Below are 27,951 nucleotides of genomic sequence, written 5' to 3' on the forward strand. Positions count from 1 at the left end.
AACATCCCACTTGTGCAGTGACACAAGGAAACAAGCAATAAGAACAATGAAAATGACCTCACGTTGCATCAGGTACAGATATTTATATTGGATCTTAGAAAAACTGCTTTCATCAAAAGTACTATCAAATATTGAAAGTGGTTGCCTAGGGAAATAGCTGATTTCCCGGTCTTGGAGGGATTGAAAATACATGGAATATTTCAGGACTCAATTTATTAAAGGAATAGGCAGTGTTAGGTTTGCAGTCACACTGTGTGATCTCCAGGGACCTTTTCAACCTCACTGACTCTGAGATTTGAGTGTAGCTCAACCCGTGAGGAGTCAAAGCTTACACTCAATGATCCTCAAGGGCACCTTCCAACAGGGATATCTATGAGATTCTCAATGAAGGGCAGATGCAACTAAATCCAAAAGAGAGAACAATGGGAGTTCTTTGGAACAGCTTCACTTGAGGGCAGCCTTAAGCAGTACACCAGGGCCACTCTGAGTTCCTGAGGGAGGAGTTGGCTGAGGGGACAAAGGGTGGCCTTGGCTGGGCTGTGATGCGCTCTGACGCCTGTGACATCACAGGGGACGTGTCACAGAGGGGGAAGCAATAAAAGGCCCCAGCAGGTTAACGCTGGCCCTGTATTGCTTGGGCGAGCGGTGAGTACACACGTGGCAGGGAGGCTGGGCTGGGGACAAGAGCTGGGGCAGAAACGCTGCAGTCGGGGCTGCCTTCTCCCCCTGTGTGCAGGGACAGCCCCTCATGGGAGAGCCTTGGGCAGGCCACAGGGCTGCTGCTGCTGCTGCTGCTGCTGCTGCTGCTGCAGCTCCAGGGGCACTGGCTTAGCCCTTGCTGCCTGCCAGCTGTCTGGGGCCCTGTCCTTCCTGCACCCAGAACCCTGAGCATCCTGTCCTCCCTCCTGCAACCAGTAGTTCCCTCCCTCCCTCCCTTCCCCACTCAAGGCCTTCTCTCCCTCCTCCTGCAGACCATGGATCCAGTCGTGTTCCTGTTCGCGCTCTTGCAAGGTCTCATCCAGTACCCGCCGCCCGTGGGTGACGGTTTGGATGAGGAAACACATTGGCGCATGGAAGCGCGTGCAAAGTACCTGGAACGGGAGAGGCTTCGGCTGGAGCAGGAGGTGGAGCAGCTCTCCCAGAAGAAGATGCAACACCTGCAGCTCTTAGCTGTTGCTGTGCTCCTGGCCCTGGTCTTGGTCCTGCGGATTATTGGGTGGAAAAGCAGCCTGAGGAGAGAGGAGAATGAAGAAGAAAACCATGGTGCAAATGAAGAGGAAGATGGCAATGTTGCTGGAAATGAAGATGACAATGATGGAAATGATGTTGTCAATGGGGCTGCACTTGCAGAAAACAACAATGATGTTGCAAATGTAGCCCAAGAAGAAGACGAGCCTTTTGACGACGGTGATGGACAAGCTATCATGGAGCGCATACAGTGGCCTGTACAGGACCTGCAGAAAGGCTGTGAGTGGACAACTGACCTGATGGACAATTACGCAATTTACTTTGGGCATGTCTTGTCTGACAGTTTCTACCCAGTCCTGCACCGAGCCATCGGGGTGGGCAGTGCCTTTGAAGGTTGGAGTCCCCGTGAGCAGGATGTGGTGTACCGTGTGCTCATACCCATGACTCCTCCTCGAGGCCACAGCTTCCACCTGGAGCTGGACGGTGCAGGGCAGAGGCACGTCAGGAACTTCCGTGTCCGCGTGCAGCTGGAGTGCACCTGCACGGGGCAGCAGCAGGGTGAGAACATGCTGTGCTTCCTGCACCACCCCGAGGAGGAGTTGAGGAGGAATCAGGATCCCAGCCTCCTAGACACCCTGTGCACCGACTCCTACCTGGACGTGCACAAAACTGCCCGCTGGTTCCGGCAACTGGTGAAAGCAATCTGGCCAGCTTTGCCTCAGTCGCACAACTGGCATTTAACGCTGCTGCCCTCCACACGCTCCTGCCAATTCAAGGTGACCAATGGTGAAGAAAGCTTCAGGATTGAGATGCTCTTCGGGGTGCGCAGATGTGACTCAGCCATCTTTGTGAGCAGCCAGCCTAGAGAGGCCTACACACTCAGCACAATCTGGCCTGAGTCCTACGCTGTGGCAGAGGTTGAGTACTTCAAGTACATTGCCAGGCAGGCCCCCCCTGACAGCTTGCACCTCAAATGCCTTCAGTTCTTCGCCCGCCTTGTGCTGGGCTACACCTTCTCCACCTACACCATGAAGACCATTGTCATGCACCTGCTCTCTTTCAAGCCCACATCATCGTGGCGCAGGGGACATCTCCGGGAGCGACTGACGGATATCAGGGACAGCCTGCATATATGCTTGCGAAGGAAATGCCTCGAACACTTCATTGTGGGTAACCGGGAGTTTCCTCAGGACATCAATTTACCCCCAGATGTACAAAGCCGTAGGAGATACAATCTCTTCCATCACATGGCGGAGCAGCCGACTGCCCACACCCAGGCCATGCAGGAATACCGGGTGCTGCACAAGACGTTCAAAAGAATCGCTCTCGGAGAAGATGACTGAAGGAAGGGCAGGAGCCATGGCCATGTGCACAGAGCTGTGCTTGTGCTGCTGGCAGCTGGCAGCAGACAAGCACCTCCTAGCAGAAATTTGGTGCTTTAATGAGAAGAGGAGGCGTGCAAAGGCTCTGGCGAAGGTCCAACGGCCTCTGCTGCCACCTCAGCAGGTGGACGGCAACAGGAGGGTTTATTCTACTTCCTGCTATCATCTCACTTTCCAAAAAAGGCACCCAGTTGTCATTGAGCCCTGCTCTGCGCGCAGGGCCAAAGTCTCCGAACCCCACCTGCAATATGCAGTTCTTCCCAGCCTTTGAGGTGGGCTAAAATGTCCAGCATGAAAGAAGTGGGGATCTGGGACAGAAAAAGAAAAAAAGAAAAAAGGCCTAGAGGAAAAACTGGCGCTGCTGGCCCAGGATGAGTCAATGGATGGAGCCTCTCCTTGTCCCCGGAAGAGACACCTTGATGTCAGCATTCAACCACGTGTGTTGGAGCTGACATGAAATTTTGTCTATAGAGGAATCAAGGTTTTTGTTTCATAGGTGTCATGGTTTGACACTGGCACAAGGCCAGTGCCCCCATGAAAATCTCTCCCTTGAATGCTGTTAAGTGAACTCGAGAACAGAGCAAAGCAGGCCCAAGCTTAATAAGAGGAAAAAAGCTTTATTAAGCTACTACTACAAAAGGAAGAAAAGAAAGAAAAAGGAAACAAAAAAGCACACAAAGATCAAAATGAAAACCTTGCAAAGCATTCCTCCTGTAAGAGGCCGTCTGAAGACCCTCACTCATTTGCCTGCCGATTGCCACAAGCAGGATTTCCCTTCCCCTTCTGCAGTTCCGGCTTGGAGAAGACAATAGTGCCGGTGCAGCCGCTGTACCATTACGTGCTGTTCCCAATGAGGCCCGGCAGGAACTTGGCAAGGGGTTGGCAAGGACTTGGCGAAGACCCAGCGTGGACCCAGCATCGAGCAGCCTACTGCAATTCCTGCTTCACTCTCCACCTTTAAGCCAAATGAACTGTTGGGGTGACTCTGGTGGTCTCTCACTGAAGACCCCTCATCTGCCTCACTACCACCGTGACAGACGGAGATCAAGAACCCTCTCCCCAAGGACTGAGACTGAGACTCCTACCACAAACAGTGGGCGAAGGGAGAGAATGACCTGACCTGTTCTTCTCCAGTAACTTCAATGGACTTATCCTTCATTGTGTTTGTTCAGCCTAGATGATTTTCTGTAAATACACTTGTTCCCCCCAGCAATTTCAATAGACTCTCATTGTTCTGCCTGTTCCCCCCCTTTTTCCCTCTGTGAACTATAACTAGACCCCTGGGTTAGGTAGGACTTTGGAGACTCTCCCCAGCACAACAAGACGGATCCACATTGTCCGGACCAGTGAGGACTCCGCCTGTGTTGGTAGCTATTCCCATCCCCCCTTCTCTCTCTCTCTCTATCCTTCTTATTTCTTTTCTGAACCCACTATCGCATTTATTGTTTTGGCCCTTAATAAAGGTGCATTTGTTGTGATTAAACTGCTGAGTGTCTTTTGCACTTTGGGATCGGCTAACGAACCATCATGACACCCCGCTATAAGCGGATCGTGACATTAAAATTGGCGTCACGGACAGGATTTCTGTCTAGGCAGAAGGGTGCAGGTTCTGTGTAGTCTGTGCAGGGGAAGGACGTTTCTTGCCAGCCGCACCTAGCCTGCCAGTACAAAAGACTGAGCATGGTCTGGAGAGCAAGGGGTAAGATTCAGATTTCCCACAGACTGCACATTGCCTAGGTGAAAAAGCATCCACACTGTCTTCAGAAATTGCAAAATGTGGAGTTGCGTTATTTGTATGTTTTATTATCCCTGTATTATGTATTGGTTTATTCCTTTGTACCCCCGTGTGCAACTTGGTTTATCCCCAGTTTTCCCGCCTTGTCCTCCCTTCCCGCCTTCCCAGTATCTATCCATCACCCTGAAAGAGGCATTTTACCCCCCCCGGGTGCCTTGTCTATCACTCGGTGCCCCTTCCCATCCATCCAGAAGCTTCTACTCAGGGCACCGGGTGATTGGGCAAGGACCTGAGACTCCCCCCATATCCTTCCCCCATTGGACCCCACCATATCCCCCCATCCCGGTGCCACCCCCTATCCCTATCCCCATTGGTCGTTGGATACCCCTCCCTTACAGTTTATAAGCCAGTGCAAGCACCTTGTGCTTGTTCCTGTTGGCTGGCATCGTTCTAGGATATTTGGCCCCGTTGGGCTACAATAAACTCGGACTTAGCCCCCAGCAGGATCCGCTCTTCATTTACCACCGCGAGGCTTGCTAGCGCTGCCTGGAACCCACAAAGGCACTCTCCAAACCCCAGCTGGGAGCGGCGGAGGGTGCCTCCATCACCCGCCCTCGCCCCACAAGAGCTAGCCGGGGCTGAGACAAAGGGAACCGGGGCGGGAGCGCGGCAGCAAAAGATCTCTTAGTGCAAAAGGCGGGACACTGTTGTTTTATGTGTGTGTTTGGACTGTCTGGGAAGGAAGAGACAACTTGAAGAAACTAAGCAGAGCCTCCCAGGCAGATTTTGTCTCTTCACCCACCCAGGGAAGTGAAGGGCGACACAGCGAAGTCTGTGTGCTTTGAGTAACTTAAGTTTGTACCTCCCTGCTGTTGTTTTGGTCCCTTCACAAAATGAGTGATAACCTTAACGATAAGGGTAAAGTTGAATTTTATGCTTTACTAGCTAAATACAATGCCAAACCTTCTCCAGGAGGAGAAGAATGGGCACAAAGTAATTGGTTTAATTTGGATAATGTGGTTGATAGAATATGTTCTTTACAACATGGTACAAAATTCAAACTGGGCAGAAATAAATCTATCTTATGCTCAGTTTTGGGAGCTTGTCTTACGGCAGCTGTAGAAACTCGCTTCCAGCGAAGAGGTGAGCAAGAAACAATAATAGACTCCCTTCAAAATTTGGTTAAAATTTTACAAAAACAATTACATGAAGAAAGGAATGAAAAACATTCATTGAGAAATGAGAACTATGCATTAAGAGCTGCCTTAAAAGAGGAACACGTTAACAAATCATCTAATGCTGATTCCTCTATAAATCCTGAGGGAAAGGAAACTCCTCACATTAACCAAATTTATCCTCACAAAGAACTTGAGGCAGTAAATAATTGTGGGGAACATTGCTGCTCTCACTTAAGACCCTTAATTAAAACAGAATATAACTATCTCAGTGATGATGATCTTGACCCCCACATCACAACCCAACACATACCATACACCGCCACTGAATTGGCTAAGCTTAAAAAAGAATATGGACGCCTTCCATACGAATCAGAAACAGAATATGTTTTCCGGGTGTCCCTCACTGGTGGCGATCAAATTAAACTAACTGAACAAGAAGCCAGTGGGTACTGGGGACATGGTGTCTTCTTAACAACAGGAGATAAACGTGACTCATGGTCCCTGACACAGCGCGCGGCTTTTTGGGCCGGGGGAACGAACCCCTTGGAAAGGGGAGATCCTATAGCTATAATCAGCACCCCCGACCAACTCCTAGAAAGTGTACACAAAGCCGCCTGTTTGCAAATGATTCATGAAAAGAAATTAATTCCTGGCTTTGAATCCCCAATGCAATTACCTGTGAAGCCTGAACTAATGACTCCTTTAATTCGTGGGCTTCCAGAAACCCTCAAACCTACTGCCATAGCCTTACAGAAAACTATCATGACATTAAGCCCTACAGAAAAACTAGACAGATTTCTTGGTAACCCCACTAATCGCACTGGATCTACTGATCCTAGCTTTACTCCATCCTGCTCTCCATTCCAAGCTGTAAATTCACAAGCCAGTTCACCTGGCAGTAATCATAAAATTTGGACATGGGGTGAAGTTGCAGAGGATTTGATCAATTATTGTAGAAAATATGGACCTGTAAAAACCCCGGAAGAGAAACCAGAAAAATCAGAGAAAACAAAAGGGATTCGGTCTATTGGGACTCCTTACAGTAAAAATCCAGAAAAGGGAAAACAGAACCCTAGCCCCCAGCATTGGTGGTCACTGGGAGTCCAAAAGGGGGTCCCCAGAGAAGTGATGGATGGTCTGCCCCTTGATAAATTACAGAAAATAATAACTAATTGGTGCTATCGAAAATCAAATCCATCAGTTCAACCCAGTACACCCACTCTTCCTCAGAACATGGGCAGCGAACCAACTCTCCCTCAGCCTCTCCTTCCTTTCCCGAACACGGGTAAGGAAACAACTTTCTCACTGTCCCTCCTGCAAAACAGGGGCAGTGGACAAAAACTAACCATATCACAGCTTTCCTCTCAGAACTCAGGCTGTGACCCAAAATTAACATTCTCCCAGTTTCTCTCTCAAAATCCAGGCAGTGAGTCATCTCTTTCTCAGCCTTTTCCTCAAAATCTGAGCAGAGATTCCTGTGGTTTCAGAGACGCTGAGAAAAGGTACGCTACCTGGGAGAAGGGATTGTTTGTGGTCAGCCTGGCTCTCATTGAAGTGGAAAGACTTGCACTACAACTACCAATTGTATTGAGAAGCCCTTTCAATGATATTAAGACAGTCACTACTGGGACCCTCCCTCCTGATGGGGTGGCCCAGAGGGCCTCGGTAAGAAAGTGGTATGCTCAGACTGAACATTACTGTCACTTTTGCTCAATAACAGACGGAGTTGTGAAAAATTTGGCAATACAAGAAACTGAGAGCTTGGATAGCAGCCAGGACACACCTGCCTCTGTAATCAAAATGGCCCCTCCTTTTTCCCCCAAACAATTGGCAAGTTCTTGGTTCACTGAACTAATTAATACTGAGGGAGAAAGCAGTGCTCGAGTTGGGGAGCTGATAGCTGTTTGGAGTGCTTTTCAACGTAAGGTACAGAACATCTCTCTTGTCTCTATCTACACTGACTCCTATGCTGTGCACCAAATGATCCTGATAATCCAGCACATTACCCTGGCCAAGCTGTTCTGGTGGATATCCCTTACTACAGGGCTGGTACCACTTGTGCTAAAACCCCCTTGGAATGAATGTGCATGGAAAGCCTCTGGTACTCTAGGGAAAGAGCATTGGATAAATACATGCTGGATAATTCCATCATTCTAACCTTTTCTGCTTCTCGCTGGCAGGAGTCTGTTGTGTTTACTTTTACAGAAGAACTCCGAGGGACATGAAGACCACCTAATCCATGATAAAACTGGTAATACTTTCCTGCATCCTACCACAACCCCAGAGCCAGAAATCAGCTGAGTGTTTGTGGCCTGAAATAATTGTGGTAGCATGCAGAAAAAGTGAAAAGATCTCTTTAAGCACAAAAAGGTTTGTACGCACCAAAGCGTACAGGATTGTTGGCACAATTTAACATTAACACAAACTGCAGAAGTAGTTTGTCTTTGGTCCAAAAATACTGAAGGACTTTCTTTTAAATTTATTCACCACCACCACCACCACTCAAACCCAACCACCAGTTATGCTTACCCTGAAAATTTCTAAAGTTGGACCATATATAATTAGGGAAACTGGCCAACAACAGATATTGTTCAATCCGGCATGGTCTCTTAAACAAGTTAAATTGCTAATGCAAAGCAATGTCTCTGAAATTCAGCCAGCTTGTTCACCTTTCTTGCAAACTTCTTTCCACGGTTGGACGACCTGGTTGCGACAGTGGAACCCTTCTAAAACACGGATGCCAAGAGACATAACTGGTGTTGTGGGAACAGGATTGGGAATTCTAAATAGTATTAAGATTTCCAATCCTGGTGGAATTTGGTGAACTTTACTTATGATCCCACCACAAACTTAGCCACAGCTTTTGTGTTAACCATTCGCAATGCCTCGGTGCATTCAATATTCCCCATTATTGCATTAGGATTAAATCATGATGGAGCCACTCTCTATCCTTCCGAGCATAGAGAATGGGCCCGACAAATTGATGGTAAATGGCAAACTGTTAATTTAGAATCCTGTATTGTCCGAGAACAACAAGGGTTCATCTGTGAAGGCAATGCAATTATAGCTCAAGATATCTGTTTAGACACAGAACAAAATATCTGTCACTTTAAAATCCATCCTAACAAAACTTCTAAAACATTCCTTGTATATATAGGAAATGGATGTGCATGCTTTAGAACTGCTTGTAACACAGTGTATGTAGAAGACACAGTAGTAGATACTAAAAATCATTCAAATTTTTGTGCTTGTAATTTCACTAAAATTTCTGGATGTGATTTTTCTTTTGAAACTCCAGTTACTTCATATCAACTTTTAGAGTCCAATTACACGCTGATCCATAAGCTATTGCCTACCCCCATTGGAATGAATCTTACTCTGGTAAGGCAATTGTTGCTTCACCAGGATTTAATTGAAATCTTAGGAAAAATCAAGGAGAATGGACAGAAAACATTGGTAACTGTTCATCATGATGTACAAGAAATACATCGGGTTATAGAAAGGGTGAAAAGTGATGCTGAACACAGGTGGTGGGATACACTTTTTGGGTGGTCACCTACTGCTACAGGTATCCTGAACAAATTGTGTCATCCCATTGTTGTCCTTTTGATTTTAGTTTTGATTGGTTTTGCTTTATCAGCAATCCTGTTTGTCATAAATTGGAGAATGATAAAACGATTAACAAAATTGACAGCTATAATTAATGCACACCACCTGGCCAATGTGCTTTATACTGTAGACATCCCCAAGACTATAGACACAAAGCAATTATAAAATTAGAAGATGATTTGTTTGAGTCACTTAGAAAACCTGATTTGAATTTCTTAAAGATTATTTTAATTACTAATTATTGTTTTAGTATTTTCCCTGTTCTCTTTTCCTCTCCTTTTCCTTTTTCCCTTCTCTGGGATATGCTGCCAACACTAGACGAGTCCTGAAGACTTCACAACAACACTACGAACATCTCTCGAGGGCAATCGTCAGTCACGGGGTGGTGTAAGAGGCCGTCTGAAGACCCTCACTCATTTGCCTGCCGATTGCCACAAGCAGGATTTCCCTTCCCCCTCTGCAGCTCCGGCTTGGAGAAGACAATAGTGCCGGTGCAGCCGCTGTACCGTTACGCGCTGTTCCTAATGAGGCCCGGCAAGAACTTGGCAAGGAGTTGGCAAGGACTTGGCGAAGACCCAGCGTGGACCCAGCATTGAGCAGCCTACTGCAATTCCTGCTTCACTCTCCACCTTTAAGCCAAATGAACTGTTGGGGTGACTCTGGTGGTCTCTCTCTGAAGACCCCTCATCTGCCTCACTACCACCGTGACAGACGGAGATCAAGAACCCTCTCCCCAAGGACTGAGACTGAGACTCCTACCACAAACAGTGGGCGAAGGGAGAGAATGACCTGACCTGTTCTTCTCCAGTAACTTCAATGGACTTATCCTTCATTGTGTTTGTTCAGCCTAGATGATTTTCTGTAAATACACTTGTTCCCCCCAGCAATTTCAATAGACTCTCATTGTTCTGCCTGTTCCCCCCCTTTTTCCCTCTGTGAACTATAACTAGACCCCTGGGTTAGGTAGGACTTTGGAGACTCTCCCCAACACAACAAGACGGATTCACATCGTCCGGACCAGTGAGGACTCCGCCTGTGTTGGTAGCTATTCCCATCCCCCCTTCTCTCTCTCTCGCTATCTTTCTTATTTCTTTTCTGAACCCACTATCGCATTTATTGTTTTGGCCCTTAATAAAGGTGCATTTGTTGTGATTAAACTGCTGAGTGTCTTTTGCACTTTGGGATCGGCTAACGAACCATCACGACACCCCGCTATAAGCGGATCGTGACACCTCCTCCCACCACCCAACTCCAACAAACCACACTGAGACACAATCTGGACCCCAATCAGGTTGCCACCCTCTAGACGATCGATACTCAGCCCTTCGAGGGAACAGAGTTTCTCCTGTGCCACAGGCCACCCAAGAAAACACAGCTCCACATCCTGTGTTTCCATATCACACATGGCACCACCCAGAGAAAAGTTTGCCATGGTGACCCTTCTCCTTTCCATGCACAGTGCTCTCACCACCAATGCATGGCTGGACAGACTGCTTTTAGGATTTTTCTTTTCAAGGATGCCCTGCCAAGAGGGGAGAAAACAACAGTTCTGTTTTTCATTTCTTGGGACCACAGTCCCCCCCGTTTTCCCATTTTTCCCCTGGGGCTGAGGGTCCAAGAACAGAGATCTTCTTCTCTTCTCCTTCTTTTGAGACAGGGGGCACCACCACAAACCCCCTAACTTTTTCTCTGTTCACTCCACTTCTGTCTTTTCCCAGCTGAAGCAGGTCTCTTGACTTTGCTCTAGCATTTTCCTAAAATACAGTCTCTCTTGGAGGAGAAGATTGGTTCAATTTGTGGCCAACACAGAAAAAGTCCGGCCAAAAGCCACTCCTGGTCCCCCTCCCATCTAGAATTCCTCCTTCTAACATCCCAGGGTACAAGGTGTCCCTCTTCCTCTCTTTCAAACTGAGGAGGGGAAAGGAAAATTCACAAAGCTTTCATTTCTCAAGGAAAGGTTAAAAGTCCAAACTCCCCGGATGGCTCGATGCCCAGACTCCGGCAACTCCCACACGACAGGGCACCTTGCGGCCCCCCAAACTCCTCCTTCACCACGGTGAAATTGCTGACAAAATTGCTGCTGTCTCTTTCTCTCTCCCTCTCGGGAGAGAAACTCTTGGGGGGAACAGAGACATCCCAGATTTCTCCACCCTCCCATCTGCAGGAGGCCAGCCTGGTTCCAGTCTCTCCACACTTGGGCCTACCTCAGTCAGGCCATGGGCCTTCCCCTGCCCACCCAGCCACGGCTGGACAGGGGAGAGGCTGCACTGCGCGCTGACCGGAACCAGAGAGAGCCAGTTCTCCTGGGAATTCTGCTTATAACCCCTCTGTGTTCTCAGAGGCGTGTCCACCTTCCATTGTTCAAGATCCAAATTGACCTCTTCCTTCCGGAAATTTTTTTTTTTCCGTGTCAAACCATGACAATAGGTAGATATATTGTATATGCCAGTTGTATACGATAAAGTTGATGAATTATCATATATACTAGTAAAATACGATAAATCAAAACAATATAGTAATATAAATAATATCAACATATGAAATATGGAGTTATGTCAGGATAAAAAGTAATTTTAAAGAGTTGCATATGTAATTTTGTTTAAATAGTAACAGTAGAAAGCATAGTTATTGTCCGTGTCTGTTGTGATTGTTGCTCATAGTCCCTTTATGTCCGGACGTTTTTAGATAAAATAGATATATTTATTACATATATAGCATACATATGATACAGACTTGCTGTATACATGAAATATGAATATAACTCTGTAATATATATTCTATACCATATGCCTATAATAGATTACATGTATGATATAAATTTTATAGAGATGTAAAGCCATATCTAGTCTTGCTATCTGTTGCAACCCACATTCCTGCTCTAGAGTTAGTGCATTTATAAGTGGCAAAGTGGAAAACGCACTGCTCTGGTGTCAATAAAAGGCAATTTGTGCAGAATCTGGAGTGTGCAAGACTTTATTGATCTCAGCCTGGCCCATAGTAGTGGTAAATGTCACGGGCTGTGAATCTGGCCTCATGAACACGGCTCCTGGAACTCAAGCAAACTCAGGGTGGTGAATTACCTGTAGGCGAAATTAAGCCAAGCCACCCCCAGCCCCTCTGATGACAGAATCCCAGAATGCCTGGGCTTGGAAGGGTGCTTAGAAATTGTCTTGTCCCAGCCCTGCTGCCAAGGGCCGGGCCACCTTGCGCTAGGCCAGGTTGCTGCAAGGCCCACCCAAGCTGGCCTGGAACACTGCCAGGGATGGGGCAGCCACAGCTCCTGTGGGCAGCGTGGGCCAGAGGCTCAGCAGCCTCAGAGAGCAGAAGTCCTTGCACAGCTCCAGCCCAAGGCCGCCCTCTGTCAGTGGGAAGCCAGTGGCCCTGGCGCTGTCCCTCCAGGCCCCAGCCAACAGCCCCTGTGCCGGTCTCTCGTGGCTCCCGTGCAGGGAGCCAAAGGCCGCAGGAGGGTGCCCCTGGAGAAGCCCTTGGGGAGCGCAGGGGCCAGGAATGCCGCCAGGAGGGCAGCAAGCAGGGCCCGGCCTGTCTGTCGCTGCGGGAGGGCACAGGGCGGGCGCTGAGGCCCTGCCAGCTGTAGCTGGGAGCTCTGGAGCGCGGCCGGCAGAGAGCCGTGGGCTCCCGCAGCTCTGCAGCCCTCAGGGCTGAGGCAGCTGCCCGGGCACAGCCGGCCGGGGACACGCGGCCAGCCCGGGGCCACCCGCAGCGGGACCCTGCTCTGGGGCCAGCCCGGCCGCAGCAGGGAGCACCCCATGGGGCAGCGCCCGGGCAGGGAACGGCCCTGCCCGGGGACAGGGCTCCGCCAGCAGGGCAGCTGGGCCGGAGGGGCCGGGCACACAGAAGGGGGAACACACGGCTGCGCTCACAGCCAGGATCACAGAGGAACTTTCTCTCTCACTGCAGCTCCCAGACAGGAGGGCGGGGCTGCTGCGCTGCGGGTCAGCCTCTGCTCCCAGGAAACAAGGGAGAGGACAAGAGGAAATGGCCTCAACTACTGCCAGAGGACGATTAGATTGGCTAGTTGGGACAAATTTCTCCTCTGAAAGCGTTGTCCAGCACTGGCAACAGCTGCCCATGCAATTGGTGGAATTGTCATTGCTTGAGGCACTTCAGGAATGTCTGAATGTAGCACCTGGGGACATGGTATCCAGCCGGACTTGTCAGTATCAGGTCTGTGCCCTGCAACTTGATGGCAGGACTAATGTGGGCCGGGACACAGCCCAGATACTGGCAGCTGTGAGCTGACTCAAGCCACGCAGATGAGCCTTCCACCTTGGCAAGCACCCGTACTGTCAGCTGAGCCACTGGCAACGTGCCGCCTTGACCTACTGTAAAACGCTTTTAGGGTCAAGGTGGCGATGGAGAGGGGGGTGGGCGGCTCTCCCAGCTCCCGAGCACAAGGTGAGAAAACAGAAACGCTGTACCCATCAATCCCGGGAACTGACTCATGGTACCAGGGGAAAGAGAGGGGCAAAGGCACAATTTTGAGTTCCATCTAGGCTGCACCGAGAGAGGACCACACAGAGGCAGGCGTGCACGATGGCAAATGCCAGAGGTTTTCCTGCGGGGGGAAAAGCTCCAAACAATACACAACACAAAGCCCAAACCCAAAGACTAAGGTTTCCATTTTCAGTGATTGCTGCCTGAGAGAAGCAGCTGTGCGGTGCTGCTTGCGGCTTCTCAGCAAAAGAAGAAGTCCTTGCTCATCCTTGCTCGTCCTTGCTCATCTCAGGGCTATCCAAAGCCAGGTGAGGATTTCTTCCTGCTCTTGCCTGTGCTGAGACCAAAGAGCCTTGGGGTGTCCAGGGCTGTTAGCAGGAGAGCTGGTGGAATTCACTGCAAGGCACGCAGCCTTCCCCTCCAAGGCTCCAGAGATACAAGGGCAGAAAGCTGTAGCCTAAGCTGCACTGCACTAGCACCTTCTTGAGCTTGTCTGTCCTCTGGCATCCTTCAGGCTGGGCGGTGTAAATCGGAGCTGCTTTCCCAGGGAATTCAGGCTTTGCCCAAACTGAAGCCTTGCTGAAGGCAAAGGCCACAAAAGGGCTCTCACTTGTGCTGCCCGTGCCATGGATGGCCCCAGAGCCAGGGGGCATTTCTTGGCTGCTGAGATCCCCTCTTCACCATCAGGCCTTGCTGGTGAGCAAAACCCACACGGACATTCCAGCACTGACTTTGACTCCAAACTTTTCCATTTTCTACATGGAAAAACTTGGATTTTTCCTTCTGCTGGGAAGGGGATGGATTCCCTTGGTTGATGTATTTGTCACAAAGGTCCTCCTCACGTGGAAACCTTTCTGGGAAATCTGAAACTCTTCTGTCCATCAAGATCCCATTCTGTCCCACTGAATCATGGCAAATACAGTGCAAAAGCACCACTCTTCTCTCCTCTGCCAGCAGCTGAGTCACCACCCTCAGAAAGGTTTAAAAGTGGCGTGGATGTGGCATTTAGGGACGAGGCTGAGTGGTGCGGTTGGCAGTGTAAAGTTTGCAGTCACACTGTGTGATCTCCAGGGACTTTTTCAACCTCACTGACTCTGAGATTTGAGTGTAGCTCAACCCGTGAGGAGTCAAAGCTTACACTCAATGATCCTCAAGGGTGCCTTCCAACAGGGATATCTATGAGATTGTCAATGAAGGGCAGATGCAAATAAATGCAAAAGAGAGAACAATGGGAGCTCTTTGGAACAGCTTCACTTGAGGGCAGCCTTAAGCAGTACACCAGGGCCACTCTGAGTTCCTGAGGGAGGAGTTGGCTGAGGGGACAAAGGGTGGCCTTGGCTGGGCTGTGATGCGCTCTGACGCCTGTGACATCACAGGGGACGTGTCACAGAGGGGGAAGCAATAAAAGGCCCCAGCAGGTTAACGCTGGCCCTGTATTGCTTGGGCGAGCGGTGAGTACACACGTGGCAGGGAGGCTGGGCTGGGGACAAGAGCTGGGGCAGAAACGCTGCAGTCGGGGCTGCCTTCTCCCACTGCGTGCAGGGACAGCCCCTCATGGGAGAGCCTTGGGCAGGCCACAGGGCTGCTGCTGCTGCTGCTGCTGCTGCTGCAGCTCCAGGGGCACTGGCTTAGCCCTTGCTGCCTGCCAGCTGTCTGGGGCCCTGTCCTTCCTGCACCCAGAACCCTGAGCATCCTGTCCTCCCTCCTGCAACCAGTAGTTCCCTCCCTCCCTTCCCCACTCAAGGCCTTCTCTCCCTCCTCCTGCAGACCATGGATCCAGTCGTGTTCCTGTTCGCGCTCTTGCAAGGTCTCATCCAGTACCCGCCGCCCGTGGGTGACGGTTTGGATGAGGAAACACATTGGCGCATGGAAGCGCGTGCAAAGTACCTGGAACGGGAGAGGCTTCGGCTGGAGGAAGAGGTGGAGCAGCTCTCCCAGAAGAAGATGCAACACCTGCAGCTCTTAGCTGTTGCTGTGCTCCTGGCCCTGGTCTTGGTCCTGCAGATTATTGGGTGGAAAAGCAGCCTGAGGAGAGAGGAGAATGAAGAAGAAAACCATGGTGCAAATGAAGAGGAAGTTGGCAATGTTGCTGGAAATGAAGATGACAATGATGGAAATGATGTTGTCAATGGGGCTGCACTTGCAGAAAACAACAATGATGTTGCAAATGTAGCCCAAGAAGAAGACGACCCTTTTGACGATGGTGATGGACAAGCTATCATGGAGCGCATACAGTGGCCTGTACAGGACCTGCAGAAAGGCTGTGAGTGGACAACTGACCTGATGGACAATTACGCAATTTACTTTGGGCATGTCTTGTCTGACAGTTTCTACCCAGTCCTGCACCGAGCCATCGGGGTGGGCAGTGCCTTTGAAGGTTGGAGTCCCCGTGAGCAGGATGTGGTGTACCGTGTGCTCATACCCATGACTCCTCCTCGAGGCCACAGCTTCCACCTGGAGCTGGACGGCGCAGGGCAGAGGCACGTCAGGAACTTCCGTGTCCGCGTGCACCTGGAGTGCACCTGCACGGGGCAGCAGCAGGGTGAGAACATGCTGTGCTTCCTGCACCACCCCGAGGAGGAGTTGAGGAGGAATCAGGATCCCAGCCTCCTAGACACCCTGTGCACCGACTCCTACCTGGACGTGCACAAAACTGCCCGCTGGTTCCGGCAACTGGTGAAAGCAATCTGGCCAGCTTTGCCTCAGTCGCACAACTGGCGTTTAACGCTGCTGCCCTCCACACGCTCCTGCCAATTCAAGGTGACCAATGGTGAAGAGAGCTTCAGGATTGAGATGCTCTTCGGGGTGCGCAGATGTGACTCAGCCATCTTTGTGAGCAGCCAGCCTAGAGAGGCCTACACACTCAGCACAATCTGGCCTGAGTCCTACGCTGTGGCAGAGGTTGAGTACTTCAAGTACATTGCCAGGCAGGCCCCCCCTGACAGCTTGCACCTCAAATGCCTTCAGTTCTTCGCCCGCCTTGTGCTGGGCTTCACCTTCTCCACCTACACCATGAAGACCATTGTCATGCACCTGCTCTCTTTCAAGCCCACATCATCGTGGCGCAGGGGACATCTCCGGGAGCGACTGACGGATATCAGGGACAGCCTGCATATATGCTTGCGAAGGAAATGCCTCGAACACTTCATTGTGGGTAACCGGGAGTTTCCTCAGGACATCAATTTACCCCCAGATGTACAAAGCCGTAGGAGATACAATCTCTTCCATCACATGGCGGAGCAGCCGACTGCCCACACCCAGGCCATGCAGGAATACCGGGTGCTGCACAAGACGTTCAAAAGAATCGCTCTCGGAGAAGATGACTGAAGGAAGGGCAGGAGCCATGGCCATGTGCACAGAGCTGTGCTTGTGCTGCTGGCAGCTGGCAGCAGACAAGCACCTCCTAGCAGAAATTTGGTGCTTTAATGAGAAGAGGAGGCGTGCAAAGGCTCTGGCGAAGGTCCAACGGCCTCTGCTGCCACCTCAGCAGGTGGACGGCAACGGGAGGGTTTATTCTACTTCCTGCTATCATCTCACTTTCCAAAAAAGGCACCCAGTTGTCATTGAGCCCTGCTCTGCGCGCAGGGCCAAAGTCTCCGAACCCCACCTGCAATATGCAGTTCTTCCCAGCCTTTGAGGTGGGCTAAAATGTCCAGCATGAAAGAAGTGGGGATCTGGGACAGAAAAAGAAAAAAAGAAAAAAGGCCTAGAGGAAAAACTGGCGCTGCTGGCCCAGGATGAGTCAATGGATGGAGCCTCTCCTTGTCCCCGGAAGAGACACCTTGATGTCAGCATTCAACCACGTGTGTTGGAGCTGACATGAAATTTTGTCTATAGAGGAATCAAGGTTTTTGTTTCATAGGTGTCATGGTTTGACACTGGCACAAGGCCAGTGCCCCCATGAAAATCTCTCCCTTGAATGCTGTTAAGTGAACTCGAGAACAGAGCAAAGCAGGCCCAAGCTTAATAAGAGGAAAAAAGCTTTATTAAGCTACTACTACAAAAGGAAGAAAAGAAAGAAAAAGGAAACAAAAAAGCACACAAAGATCAAAATTAAAACCTTGCAAAGCATTCCTCCTGTAAGAGGCCGTCTGAAGACCCTCACTCATTTGCCTGCCGATTGCCACAAGCAGGATTTCCCTTCCCCCTCTGCAGTTCCGGCTTGGAGAAGACAATAGTGCCGGTGCAGCCGCTGTACCATTACGTGCTGTTCCCAATGAGGCCCGGCAGGAACTTGGCAAGGGGTTGGCAAGGACTTGGCGAAGACCCAGCGTGGACCCAGCATCGAGCAGCCTACTGCAATTCCTGCTTCACTCTCCACCTTTAAGCCAAATGAACTGTTGGGGTGACTCTGGTGGTCTCTCACTGAAGACCCCTCATCTGCCTCACTACCACCGTGACAGACGGAGATCAAGAACCCTCTCCCCAAGGACTGAGACTGAGACTCCTACCACAAACACTGGGCGAAGGGAGAGAATGACCTGACCTGTTCTTCTCCAGTAACTTCAATGGACTTATCCTTCATTGTGTTTGTTCAGCCTAGATGATTTTCTGTAAATACACTTGTTCCCCCCAGCAATTTCAATAGACTCTCATTGTTCTGCCTGTTCCCCCCCTTTTTCCCTCTGTGAACTATAACTAGACCCCTGGGTTAGGTACGACTTTGGAGACTCTCCCCAACACAACAAGACGGATCCACATCGTCCGGACCAGTGAGGACTCCGCCTGTGTTGGTAGCTATTCCCATCCCCCCTTCTCTCTCTCTCTCTATCCTTCTTATTTCTTTTCTGAACCCACTATCGCATTTATTGTTTTGGCCCTTAATAAAGGTGCATTTGTTGTGATTAAACTGCTGAGTGTCTTTTGCACTTTGGGATCGGCTAACGAAACATCACGACACCCCGCTATAAGCGGATCGTGACACCTCCTCCCACCACCCAACTCCAACAAACCACACTGAGACACAATCTGGACCCCAATCAGGTTGCCACCCTCTAGACGATCGATACTCAGCCCTTCGAGGCAACAGAGTTTCTCCTGTGCCACAGGCCACCCAAGAAAACACAGCTCCACATCCTGTGTTTCCATATCACACATGGCACCACCCAGAGAAAAGTTTGCCATGGTGACCCTTCTCCTTTCCATGCACAGTGCTCTCACCACCAATGCATGGCTGGACAGACTGCTTTTAGGATTTTTCTTTTCAAGGATGCCCTGCCAAGAGGGGAGAAAACAACAGTTCTGTTTTTCATTTCTTGGGACCACAGTCCCCCCCGTTTTCCCATTTTTCCCCTGGGGCTGAGGGTCCAAGAACAGAGATCTTCTTCTCTTCTCCTTCTTTTGAGACAGGGGGCACCACCACAAACCCCCTAACTTTTTCTCTGTTCACTCCACTTCTGTCTTTTCCCAGCTGAAGCAGGTCTCTTGACTTTGCTCTAGCATTTTCCTAAAATACAGTCTCTCTTGGAGGAGAAGATTGGTTCAGTTTGTGGCCAACACAGAAAAAGTCCGGCCAAAAGCCACTCCTGGTCCCCCTCCCATCTAGAATTCCTCCTTCTAACATCCCAGGGTACAAGGTGTCCCTCTTCCTCTCTTTCAAACTGAGGAGGGGAAAGGAAAATTCACAAAGCTTTCATTTCTCAAGGAAAGGTTAAAAGTCCAAACTCCCCGGATGGCTCGATGCCCAGACTCCGGCAACTCCCACACGACAGGGCACCTTGCGGCCCCCCCAGCTCCTCCTTCACCACGGTGAAATTGCTGACAAAATTGCTGCTGTCTCTTTCTCTCTCCCTCTCGGGAGAGAAACTCTTGGGGGGAACAGAGACATCCCAGATTTCTCCACCCTCCCATCTGCAGGAGGCCAGCCTGGTTCCAGTCTCTCCACACTTGGGCCTACCTCAGTCAGGCCATGGGCCTTCCCCTGCCCACCCAGCCACGGCTGGACAGGGGAGAGGCTGCACTGCGCGCTGACCGGAACCAGAGAGAGCCAGTTCTCCTGGGAATTCTGCTTATAACCCCTCTGTGTTCTCAGAGGCGTGTCCACCTTCCATTGTTCAAGATCCAAATTGACCTCTTCCTTCCGGAAATTTTTTTTTTTCCGTGTCAAACCATGACAATAGGTAGATATATTGTATATGCCAGTTGTATACGATAAAGTTGATGAATTATCATATATACTAGTAAAATACGATAAATCAAAACAATATAGTAATATAAATAATATCAACATATGAAATATGGAGTTATGTCAGGATAAAAAGTAATTTTAAAGAGTTGCATATGTAATTTTGTTTAAATAGTAACAGTAGAAAGCATAGTTATTGTCCGTGTCTGTTGTGATTGTTGCTCATAGTCCCTTTATGTCCGGACGTTTTTAGATAAAATAGATATATTTATTACATATATAGCATACATATGATACAGACTTGCTGTATACATGAAATACGAATATAACTCTGTAATATATATTCTATACCATATGCCTATAATAGATTACATGTATGATATAAATTTTATAGAGATGTAAAGCCATATCTAGTCTTGCTATCTGTTGCAACCCACATTCCTGCTCTAGAGTTAGTGCATTTATAAGTGGCAAAGTGGAAAACGCACTGCTCTGGTGTCAATAAAAGGCAATTTGTGCAGAATCTGGAGTGTGCAAGACTTTATTGATCTCAGCCTGGCCCATAGTAGTGGTAAATGTCACGGGCTGTGAATCTGGCCTCATGAACACGGCTCCTGGAACTCAAGCAAACTCAGGGTGGTGAATTACCTGTAGGCGAAATTAAGCCAAGCCACCCCCAGCCCCTCTGATGACAGAATCCCAGAATGCCTGGGCTTGGAAGGGTGCTTAGAAATTGTCTTGTCCCAGCCCTGCTGCCAAGGGCCGGGCCACCTTGCGCTAGGCCAGGTTGCTGCAAGGCCCACCCAAGCTGGCCTGGAACACTGCCAGGGATGGGGCAGCCACAGCTCCTGTGGGCAGCGTGGGCCAGAGGCTCAGCAGCCTCAGAGAGCAGAAGTCCTTGCACAGCTCCAGCCCAAGGCCGCCCTCTGTCAGTGGGAAGCCAGTGGCCCTGGCGCTGTCCCTCCAGGCCCCAGCCAACAGCCCCTGTGCCGGTCTCTCGTGGCTCCCGTGCAGGGAGCCAAAGGCCGCAGGAGGGTGCCCCTGGAGAAGCCCTTGGGGAGCGCAGGGGCCAGGAATGCCGCCAGGAGGGCAGCAAGCAGGGCCCGGCCTGTCTGTCGCTGCGGGAGGGCACAGGGCGGGCGCTGAGGCCCTGCCAGCTGGAGCTGGGAGCTCTGGAGCGCGGCCGGCAGAGAGCCGTGGGCTCCCGCAGCTCTGCAGCCCTCAGGGCTGAGGCAGCTGCCCGGGCACAGCCGGCCGGGGACACGCGGCCGGCCCGGGGCCACCCGCAGCGGGACCCTGCTCTGGGGCCAGCCCCGGCCGCAGCAGGGAGCACCCCATGGGGCAGCCCCCGGGCAGGGAACGGCCCTGCCCGGGGACAGGGCTCCGCCAGCAGGGCAGCAGGGCCGGAGGGGCCGGGCACACAGAAGGGGGAACACACGGCTGCGCTCACAGCCAGGATCACAGAGGAACTTTCTCTCTCACTGCAGCTCCCAGACAGGAGGGCGGGGCTGCTGCGCTGCGGGTCAGCCTCTGCTCCCAGGAAACAAGGGAGAGGACAAGAGGAAATGGCCTCAACTACTGCCAGAGGACGATTAGATTGGCTAGTTGGGACAAATTTCTCCTCTGAAAGCGTTGTCCAGCACTGGCAACAGCTGCCCATGCAATTGGTGGAATTGTCATTGCTTGAGGCACTTCAGGAATGTCTGAATGTAGCACCTGGGGACATGGTATCCAGCCGGACTTGTCAGTATCAGGTCTGTGCCCTGCAACTTGATGGCAGGACTAATGTGGGCCGGGACACAGCCCAGATACTGGCAGCTGTGAGCTGACTCAAGCCACGCAGATGAGCCTTCCACCTTGGCAAGCACCCGTACTGTCAGCTGAGCCACTGGCAACGTGCCGCCTTGACCTACTGTAAAACGCTTTTAGGGTCAAGGTGGCGATGGAGAGGGGTGTGGGCGGCTCTCCCAGCTCCCGAGCACAAGGTGAGAAAACAGAAACGCTGTACCCATCAATCCCGGGAACTGACTCATGGTACCAGGGGAAAGAGAGGGGCAAAGGCACAATTTTGAGTTCCATCTAGGCTGCACCGAGAGAGGATCACTCAGAGGCAGGCGTGCACGATGGCAAATGCCAGAGGTTTTCCTGCAGGTGGAAAAGCTCCAAACAATACACAACACAAAGCCCAAACCCAAAGACTAAGGTTTCCATTTTCAGTGATTGCTGCCTGAGAGAAGCAGCTGTGCGGTGCTGCTTGCGGCTTCTCAGCAAAAGAAGAAGTCCTTGCTCGTCCTTGCTCGTCCTTGCTCATCTCAGGGCTATCCAAAGCCAGGTGAGGATTTCTTCCTGCTCTTGCCTGTGCTGAGACCAAAGAGCCTTGGGGTGTCCAGGGCTGTTAGCAGGAGAGCTGGTGGAATTCACTGCAAGGCACGCAGCCTTCCCCTCCAAGGCTCCAGAGATACAAGGGCAGAAAGCTGTAGCCTAAGCTGCACTGCACTAGCACCTTCTTGAGCTTGTCTGTCCTCTGGCATCCTTCAGGCTGGGCGGTGTAAATCGGAGCTGCTTTCCCAGGGAATTCAGGCTTTGCCCAAACTGAAGCCTTGCTGAAGGCAAAGGCCACAAAAGGGCTCTCACTTGTGCTGCCCGTGCCATGGATGGCCCCAGAGCCAGGGGGCATTTCTTGGCTGCTGAGATCCCCTCTTCACCATCAGGCCTTGCTGGTGAGCAAAACCCACACGGACATTCCAGCACTGACTTTGACTCCAAACTTTTCCATTTTCTACATGGAAAAACTTGGATTTTTCCTTCTGCTGGAAAGGGGATGGATTCCCTTGGTTGATGTATTTGGCACAAAGGTTCTCCTCACGTGGAAACCTTTCTGGGAAATCTGAAACTCTTCTGTCCATCTAGATCCCATTCTGTCCCACTGAATCATGGCAAATACAGTGCAAAAGCACCACTCTTCTCTCCTCTGCCAGCAGCTGAGTCACCACCCTCAGAAAGGTTTAAAAGTGGCGTGGATGTGGCATTTGGGGACGAGGCTGAGTGGTGCGGTTGGCAGTGTTAAGTTTGCAGTCACACTGTGTGATCTCCAGGGACTTTTTCAACCTCACTGACTCTGAGATTTGAGTGTAGCTCAACCCGTGAGGAGTCAAAGCTTACACTCAATGATCCTCAAGGGCGCCTTCCAACAGGGATATCTATGAGATTGTCAATGAAGGGCAGATGCAAATAAATGCAAAAGAGAGAACAATGGGAGCTCTTTGGAACAGCTTCACTTGAGGGCAGCCTTAAGCAGTACACCAGGGCCACTCTGAGTTCCTGAGGGAGGAGTTGGCTGAGGGGACAAAAGGTGGCCTTGGCTGGGCTGTGATGCGCTCTGACGCCTGTGACATCACAGGGGACGTGTCACAGAGGGGGAAGCAATAAAAGGCCCCAGCAGGTTAACGCTGGCCCTGTATTGCTTGGGCGAGCGGTGAGTACACACGTGGCAGGGAGGCTGGGCTGGGGACAAGAGCTGGGGCAGAAACGCTGCAGTCGGGGCTGCCTTCTCCCCCTGCGTGCAGGGACAGCCCCTCATGGGAGAGCCTTGGGCAGGCCACAGGGCTGCTGCTGCTGCTGCTGCTGCTGCTGCTGCTGCAGCTCCAGGGGCACTGGCTTAGCCCTTGCTGCCTGCCAGCTGTCTGGGGCCCTGTCCTTCCTGCACCCAGAACCCTGAGCATCCTGTCCTCCCTCCTGCAACCAGTAGTTCCCTCCCTCCCTTCCCCACTCAAGGCCTTCTCTCCCTCCTCCTGCAGACCATGGATCCAGTTGTGTTCCTGTTCGCGCTCTTGCAAGGTCTCATCCAGTACCCGCTGCCCGTGGGTGACGGTTTGGATGAGGAAACACATTGGCTCATGGAAGCGCGTGCAAAGTACCTGGAACGGGAGAGGCTTCGGCTGGAGCAGGAGGTGGAGCAGCTCTCCCAGAAGAAGATGCAACACCTGCAGCTCTTAGCTGTTGCTGTGCTCCTGGCCCTGGTCTTGGTCCTGCGGATTATTGGGTGGAAAAGCAGCCTGAGGAGAGAGGAGAATGAAGAAGAAAACCATGGTGCAAATGAAGAGGAAGTTGGCAATGTTGCTGGAAATGAAGATGACAATGATGGAAATGATGTTGTCAATGGGGCTGCACTTGCAGAAAACAACAATGATGTTGCAAATGTAGCCCAAGAAGAAGACGAGCCTTTTGACGACGGTGATGGACAAGCTATCATGGAGCGCATACAGTGGCCTGTACAGGACCTGCAGAAAGGCTGTGAGTGGACAACTGACCTGATGGACAATTACGCAATTTACTTTGGGCATGTCTTGTCTGACAGTTTCTACCCAGTCCTGCACCGAGCCATCGGGGTGGGCAGTGCCTTTGAAGGTTGGAGTCCCCGTGAGCAGGATGTGGTGTACCGTGTGCTCATACCCATGACTCCTCCTCGAGGCCACAGCTTCCACCTGGAGCTGGACGGCGCAGGGCAGAGGCACGTCAGGAACTTCCGTGTCCGCGTGCAGCTGGAGTGCACCTGCACGGGGCAGCAGCAGGGTGAGAACATGCTGTGCTTCCTGCACCACCCCGAGGAGGAGTTGAGGAGGAATCAGGATCCCAGCCTCCTAGACACCCTGTGCACCGACTCCTACCTGGACGTGCACAAAACTGCCCGCTGGTTCCGGCAACTGGTGAAAGCAATCTGGCCAGCTTTGCCTCAGTCGCACAACTGGCATTTAACGCTGCTGCCCTCCACACGCTCCTGCCAATTCAAGGTGACCAATGGTGAAGAAAGCTTCAGGATTGAGATGCTCTTCGGGGTGCGCAGATGTGACTCAGCCATCTTTGTGAGTAGCCAGCCTAGAGAGGCCTACACACTCAGCACAATCTGGCCTGAGTCCTACGCTGTGGCAGAGGTTGAGTACTTCAAGTACATTGCCAGGCAGGCCCCCCCTGACAGCTTGCACCTCAAATGCCTTCAGTTCTTCGCCCGCCTTGTGCTGGGCTACACCTTCTCCACCTACACCATGAAGACCATTGTCATGCACCTGCTCTCTTTCAAGCCCACATCATCGTGGCGCAGGGGACATCTCCGGGAGCGACTGACGGATATCAGGGACAGCCTGCATATATGCTTGCGAAGGAAATGCCTCGAACACTTCATTGTGGGTAACCGGGAGTTTCCTCAGGACATCAATTTACCCCCAGATGTACAAAGCCGTAGGAGATACAATCTCTTCCATCACATGGCGGAGCAGCCGACTGCCCACACCCAGGCCATGCAGGAATACCGGGTGCTGCACAAGACGTTCAAAAGAATCGCTCTCGGAGAAGATGACTGAAGGAAGGGCAGGAGCCATGGCCATGTGCACAGAGCTGTGCTTGTGCTGCTGGCAGCTGGCAGCAGACAAGCACCTCCTAGCAGAAATTTGGTGCTTTAATGAGAAGAGGAGGCGTGCAAAGGCTCTGGCGAAGGTCCAACGGCCTCTGCTGCCACCTCAGCAGGTGGACGGCAACGGGAGGGTTTATTCTACTTCCTGCTATCATCTCACTTTCCAAAAAAGGCACCCAGTTGTCATTGAGCCCTGCTCTGCGCGCAGGGCCAAAGTCTCCGAACCCCACCTGCAATATGCAGTTCTTCCCAGCCTTTGAGGTGGGCTAAAATGTCCAGCATGAAAGAAGTGGGGATCTGGGACAGAAAAAGAAAAAAAGAAAAAAGGCCTAGAGGAAAAACTGGCGCTGCTGGCCCAGGATGAGTCAATGGATGGAGCCTCTCCTTGTCCCCGGAAGAGACACCTTGATGTCAGCATTCAACCACGTGTGTTGGAGCTGACATGAAATTTTGTCTATAGAGGAATCAAGGTTTTTGTTTCATAGGTGTCATGGTTTGACACTGGCACAAGGCCAGTGCCCCCATGAAAATCTCTCCCTTGAATGCTGTTAAGTGAACTCGAGAACAGAGCAAAGCAGGCCCAAGCTTAATAAGAGGAAAAAAGCTTTATTAAGCTACTACTACAAAAGGAAGAAAAGAAAGAAAAAGGAAACAAAAAAGCACACAAAGATCAAAATGAAAACCTTGCAAAGCATTCCTCCTGTAAGAGGCCGTCTGAAGACCCTCACTCATTTGCCTGCCGATTGCCACAAGCAGGATTTCCCTTCCCCCTCTGCAGTTCCGGCTTGGAGAAGACAATAGTGCCGGTGCAGCCGCTGTACCATTACGTGCTGTTCCCAATGAGGCCCGGCAGGAACTTGGCAAGGGGTTGGCAAGGACTTGGCGAAGACCCAGCGTGGACCCAGCATCGAGCAGCCTACTGCAATTCCTGCTTCACTCTCCACCTTTAAGCCAAATGAACTGTTGGGGTGACTCTGGTGGTCTCTCACTGAAGACCCCTCATCTGCCTCACTACCACCGTGACAGACGGAGATCAAGAACCCTCTCCCCAAGGACTGAGACTGAGACTCCTACCACAAACACTGGGCGAAGGGAGAGAATGACCTGACCTGTTCTTCTCCAGTAACTTCAATGGACTTATCCTTCATTGTGTTTGTTCAGCCTAGATGATTTTCTGTAAATACACTTGTTCCCCCCAGCAATTTCAATAGACTCTCATTGTTCTGCCTGTTCCCCCCCTTTTTCCCTCTGTGAACTATAACTAGACCCCTGGGTTAGGTACGACTTTGGAGACTCTCCCCAACACAACAAGACGGATCCACATCGTCCGGACCAGTGAGGACTCCGCCTGTGTTGGTAGCTATTCCCATCCCCCCTTCTCTCTCTCTCTCTATCCTTCTTATTTCTTTTCTGAACCCACTATCGCATTTATTGTTTTGGCCCTTAATAAAGGTGCATTTGTTGTGATTAAACTGCTGAGTGTCTTTTGCACTTTGGGATCGGCTAACAAACCATCACGACACCCCGCTATAAGCGGATCGTGACACCTCCTCCCACCACCCAACTCCAACAAACCACACTGAGACACAATCTGGACCCCAATCAGGTTGCCACCCTCTAGACGATCGATACTCAGCCCTTCGAGGGAACAGAGTTTCTCCTGTGCCACAGGCCACCCAAGAAAACACAGCTCCACATCCTGTGTTTCCATATCACACATGGCACCACCCAGAGAAAAGTTTGCCATGGTGACCCTTCTCCTTTCCATGCACAGTGCTCTCACCACCAATGCATGGCTGGACAGACTGCTTTTAGGATTTTTCTTTTCAAGGATGCCCTGCCAAGAGGGGAGAAAACAACAGTTCTGTTTTTCATTTCTTGGGACCACAGTCCCCCCCGTTTTCCCATTTTTCCCCTGGGGCTGAGGGTCCAAGAACAGAGATCTTCTTCTCTTCTCCTTCTTTTGAGACAGGGGGCACCACCACAAACCCCCTAACTTTTTCTCTGTTCACTCCACTTCTGTCTTTTCCCAGCTGAAGCAGGTCTCTTGACTTTGCTCTAGCATTTTCCTAAAATACAGTCTCTCTTGGAGGAGAAGATTGGTTCAGTTTGTGGCCAACACAGAAAAAGTCCGGCCAAAAGCCACTCCTGGTCCCCCTCCCATCTAGAATTCCTCCTTCTAACATCCCAGGGTACAAGGTGTCCCTCTTCCTCTCTTTCAAACTGAGGAGGGGAAAGGAAAATTCACAAAGCTTTCATTTCTCAAGGAAAGGTTAAAAGTCCAAACTCCCCGGATGGCTCGATGCCCAGACTCCGGCAACTCCCACACGACAGGGCACCTTGCGGCCCCCCCAGCTCCTCCTTCACCACGGTGAAATTGCTGACAAAATTGCTGCTGTCTCTTTCTCTCTCCCTCTCGGGAGAGAAACTCTTGGGGGGAACAGAGACATCCCAGATTTCTCCACCCTCCCATCTGCAGGAGGCCAGCCTGGTTCCAGTCTCTCCACACTTGGGCCTACCTCAGTCAGGCCATGGGCCTTCCCCTGCCCACCCAGCCACGGCTGGACAGGGGACTGACCGGAACCAGAGAGAGCCAGTTCTCCTGGGAATTCTGCTTATAACCCCTCTGTGTTCTCAGAGGCGTGTCCACCTTCCATTGTTCAAGATCCAAATTGACCTCTTCCTTCCGGAAAATTTTTTTTTTTCCGTGTCAAACCATGACAATAGGTAGATATATTGTGTATGCCTGTTATATACGATAAAGTTGATGAATTATCATATATACTAGTAAAATACGATAAATCAAAACAATATAGTAATATAAATAATATCAACATATGAAATATGGAGTTATGTCAGGATAAAAAGTAATT

The 27,951-nt window shown here is 50.9% G+C and overlaps 4 protein-coding genes across 4 annotated transcripts; all 4 read left to right on the plus strand.

Moving 5' to 3' along the window:
- Window positions 1-974: 974 nt before the first annotated feature.
- Window positions 975-2,531, plus strand: LOC144246452 (inositol 1,4,5-trisphosphate receptor-interacting protein-like 1). The gene has a single exon (XM_077783847.1). It carries the CDS (start codon window positions 975-977, stop codon window positions 2,529-2,531), a length of 1,557 nt encoding a protein of 518 aa, XP_077639973.1.
- Window positions 2,532-5,198: 2,667 nt separating this feature from the next.
- On the plus strand, window positions 5,199-9,688 carry LOC144246453 (uncharacterized). Its single transcript, XM_077783848.1, has 4 exons — window positions 5,199-5,223; window positions 5,671-6,285; window positions 6,352-6,525; window positions 9,534-9,688. The coding sequence occupies exons 1-4, from the start codon at window positions 5,199-5,201 to the stop codon at window positions 9,686-9,688; spliced, it is 969 nt and encodes a 322-aa protein (XP_077639974.1).
- A 5,629-nt stretch (window positions 9,689-15,317) lies between these two features.
- On the plus strand, window positions 15,318-16,874 carry LOC144246454 (inositol 1,4,5-trisphosphate receptor-interacting protein-like 1). The gene has a single exon (XM_077783849.1). The coding sequence runs from the start codon at window positions 15,318-15,320 to the stop codon at window positions 16,872-16,874; it is 1,557 nt and encodes a 518-aa protein (XP_077639975.1).
- Window positions 16,875-23,471: 6,597 nt separating this feature from the next.
- Window positions 23,472-25,028, plus strand: LOC110479637 (inositol 1,4,5-trisphosphate receptor-interacting protein-like 1). Its single transcript, XM_021547026.3, has one exon. The coding sequence runs from the start codon at window positions 23,472-23,474 to the stop codon at window positions 25,026-25,028; it is 1,557 nt and encodes a 518-aa protein (XP_021402701.3).
- Window positions 25,029-27,951: the final 2,923 nt, after the last annotated feature.

The sequence above is a fragment of the Lonchura striata genome, chromosome 6, assembly GCF_046129695.1.
Source record: "Lonchura striata isolate bLonStr1 chromosome 6, bLonStr1.mat, whole genome shotgun sequence".
Lineage (NCBI taxonomy): Eukaryota > Metazoa > Chordata > Aves > Passeriformes > Estrildidae > Lonchura > Lonchura striata.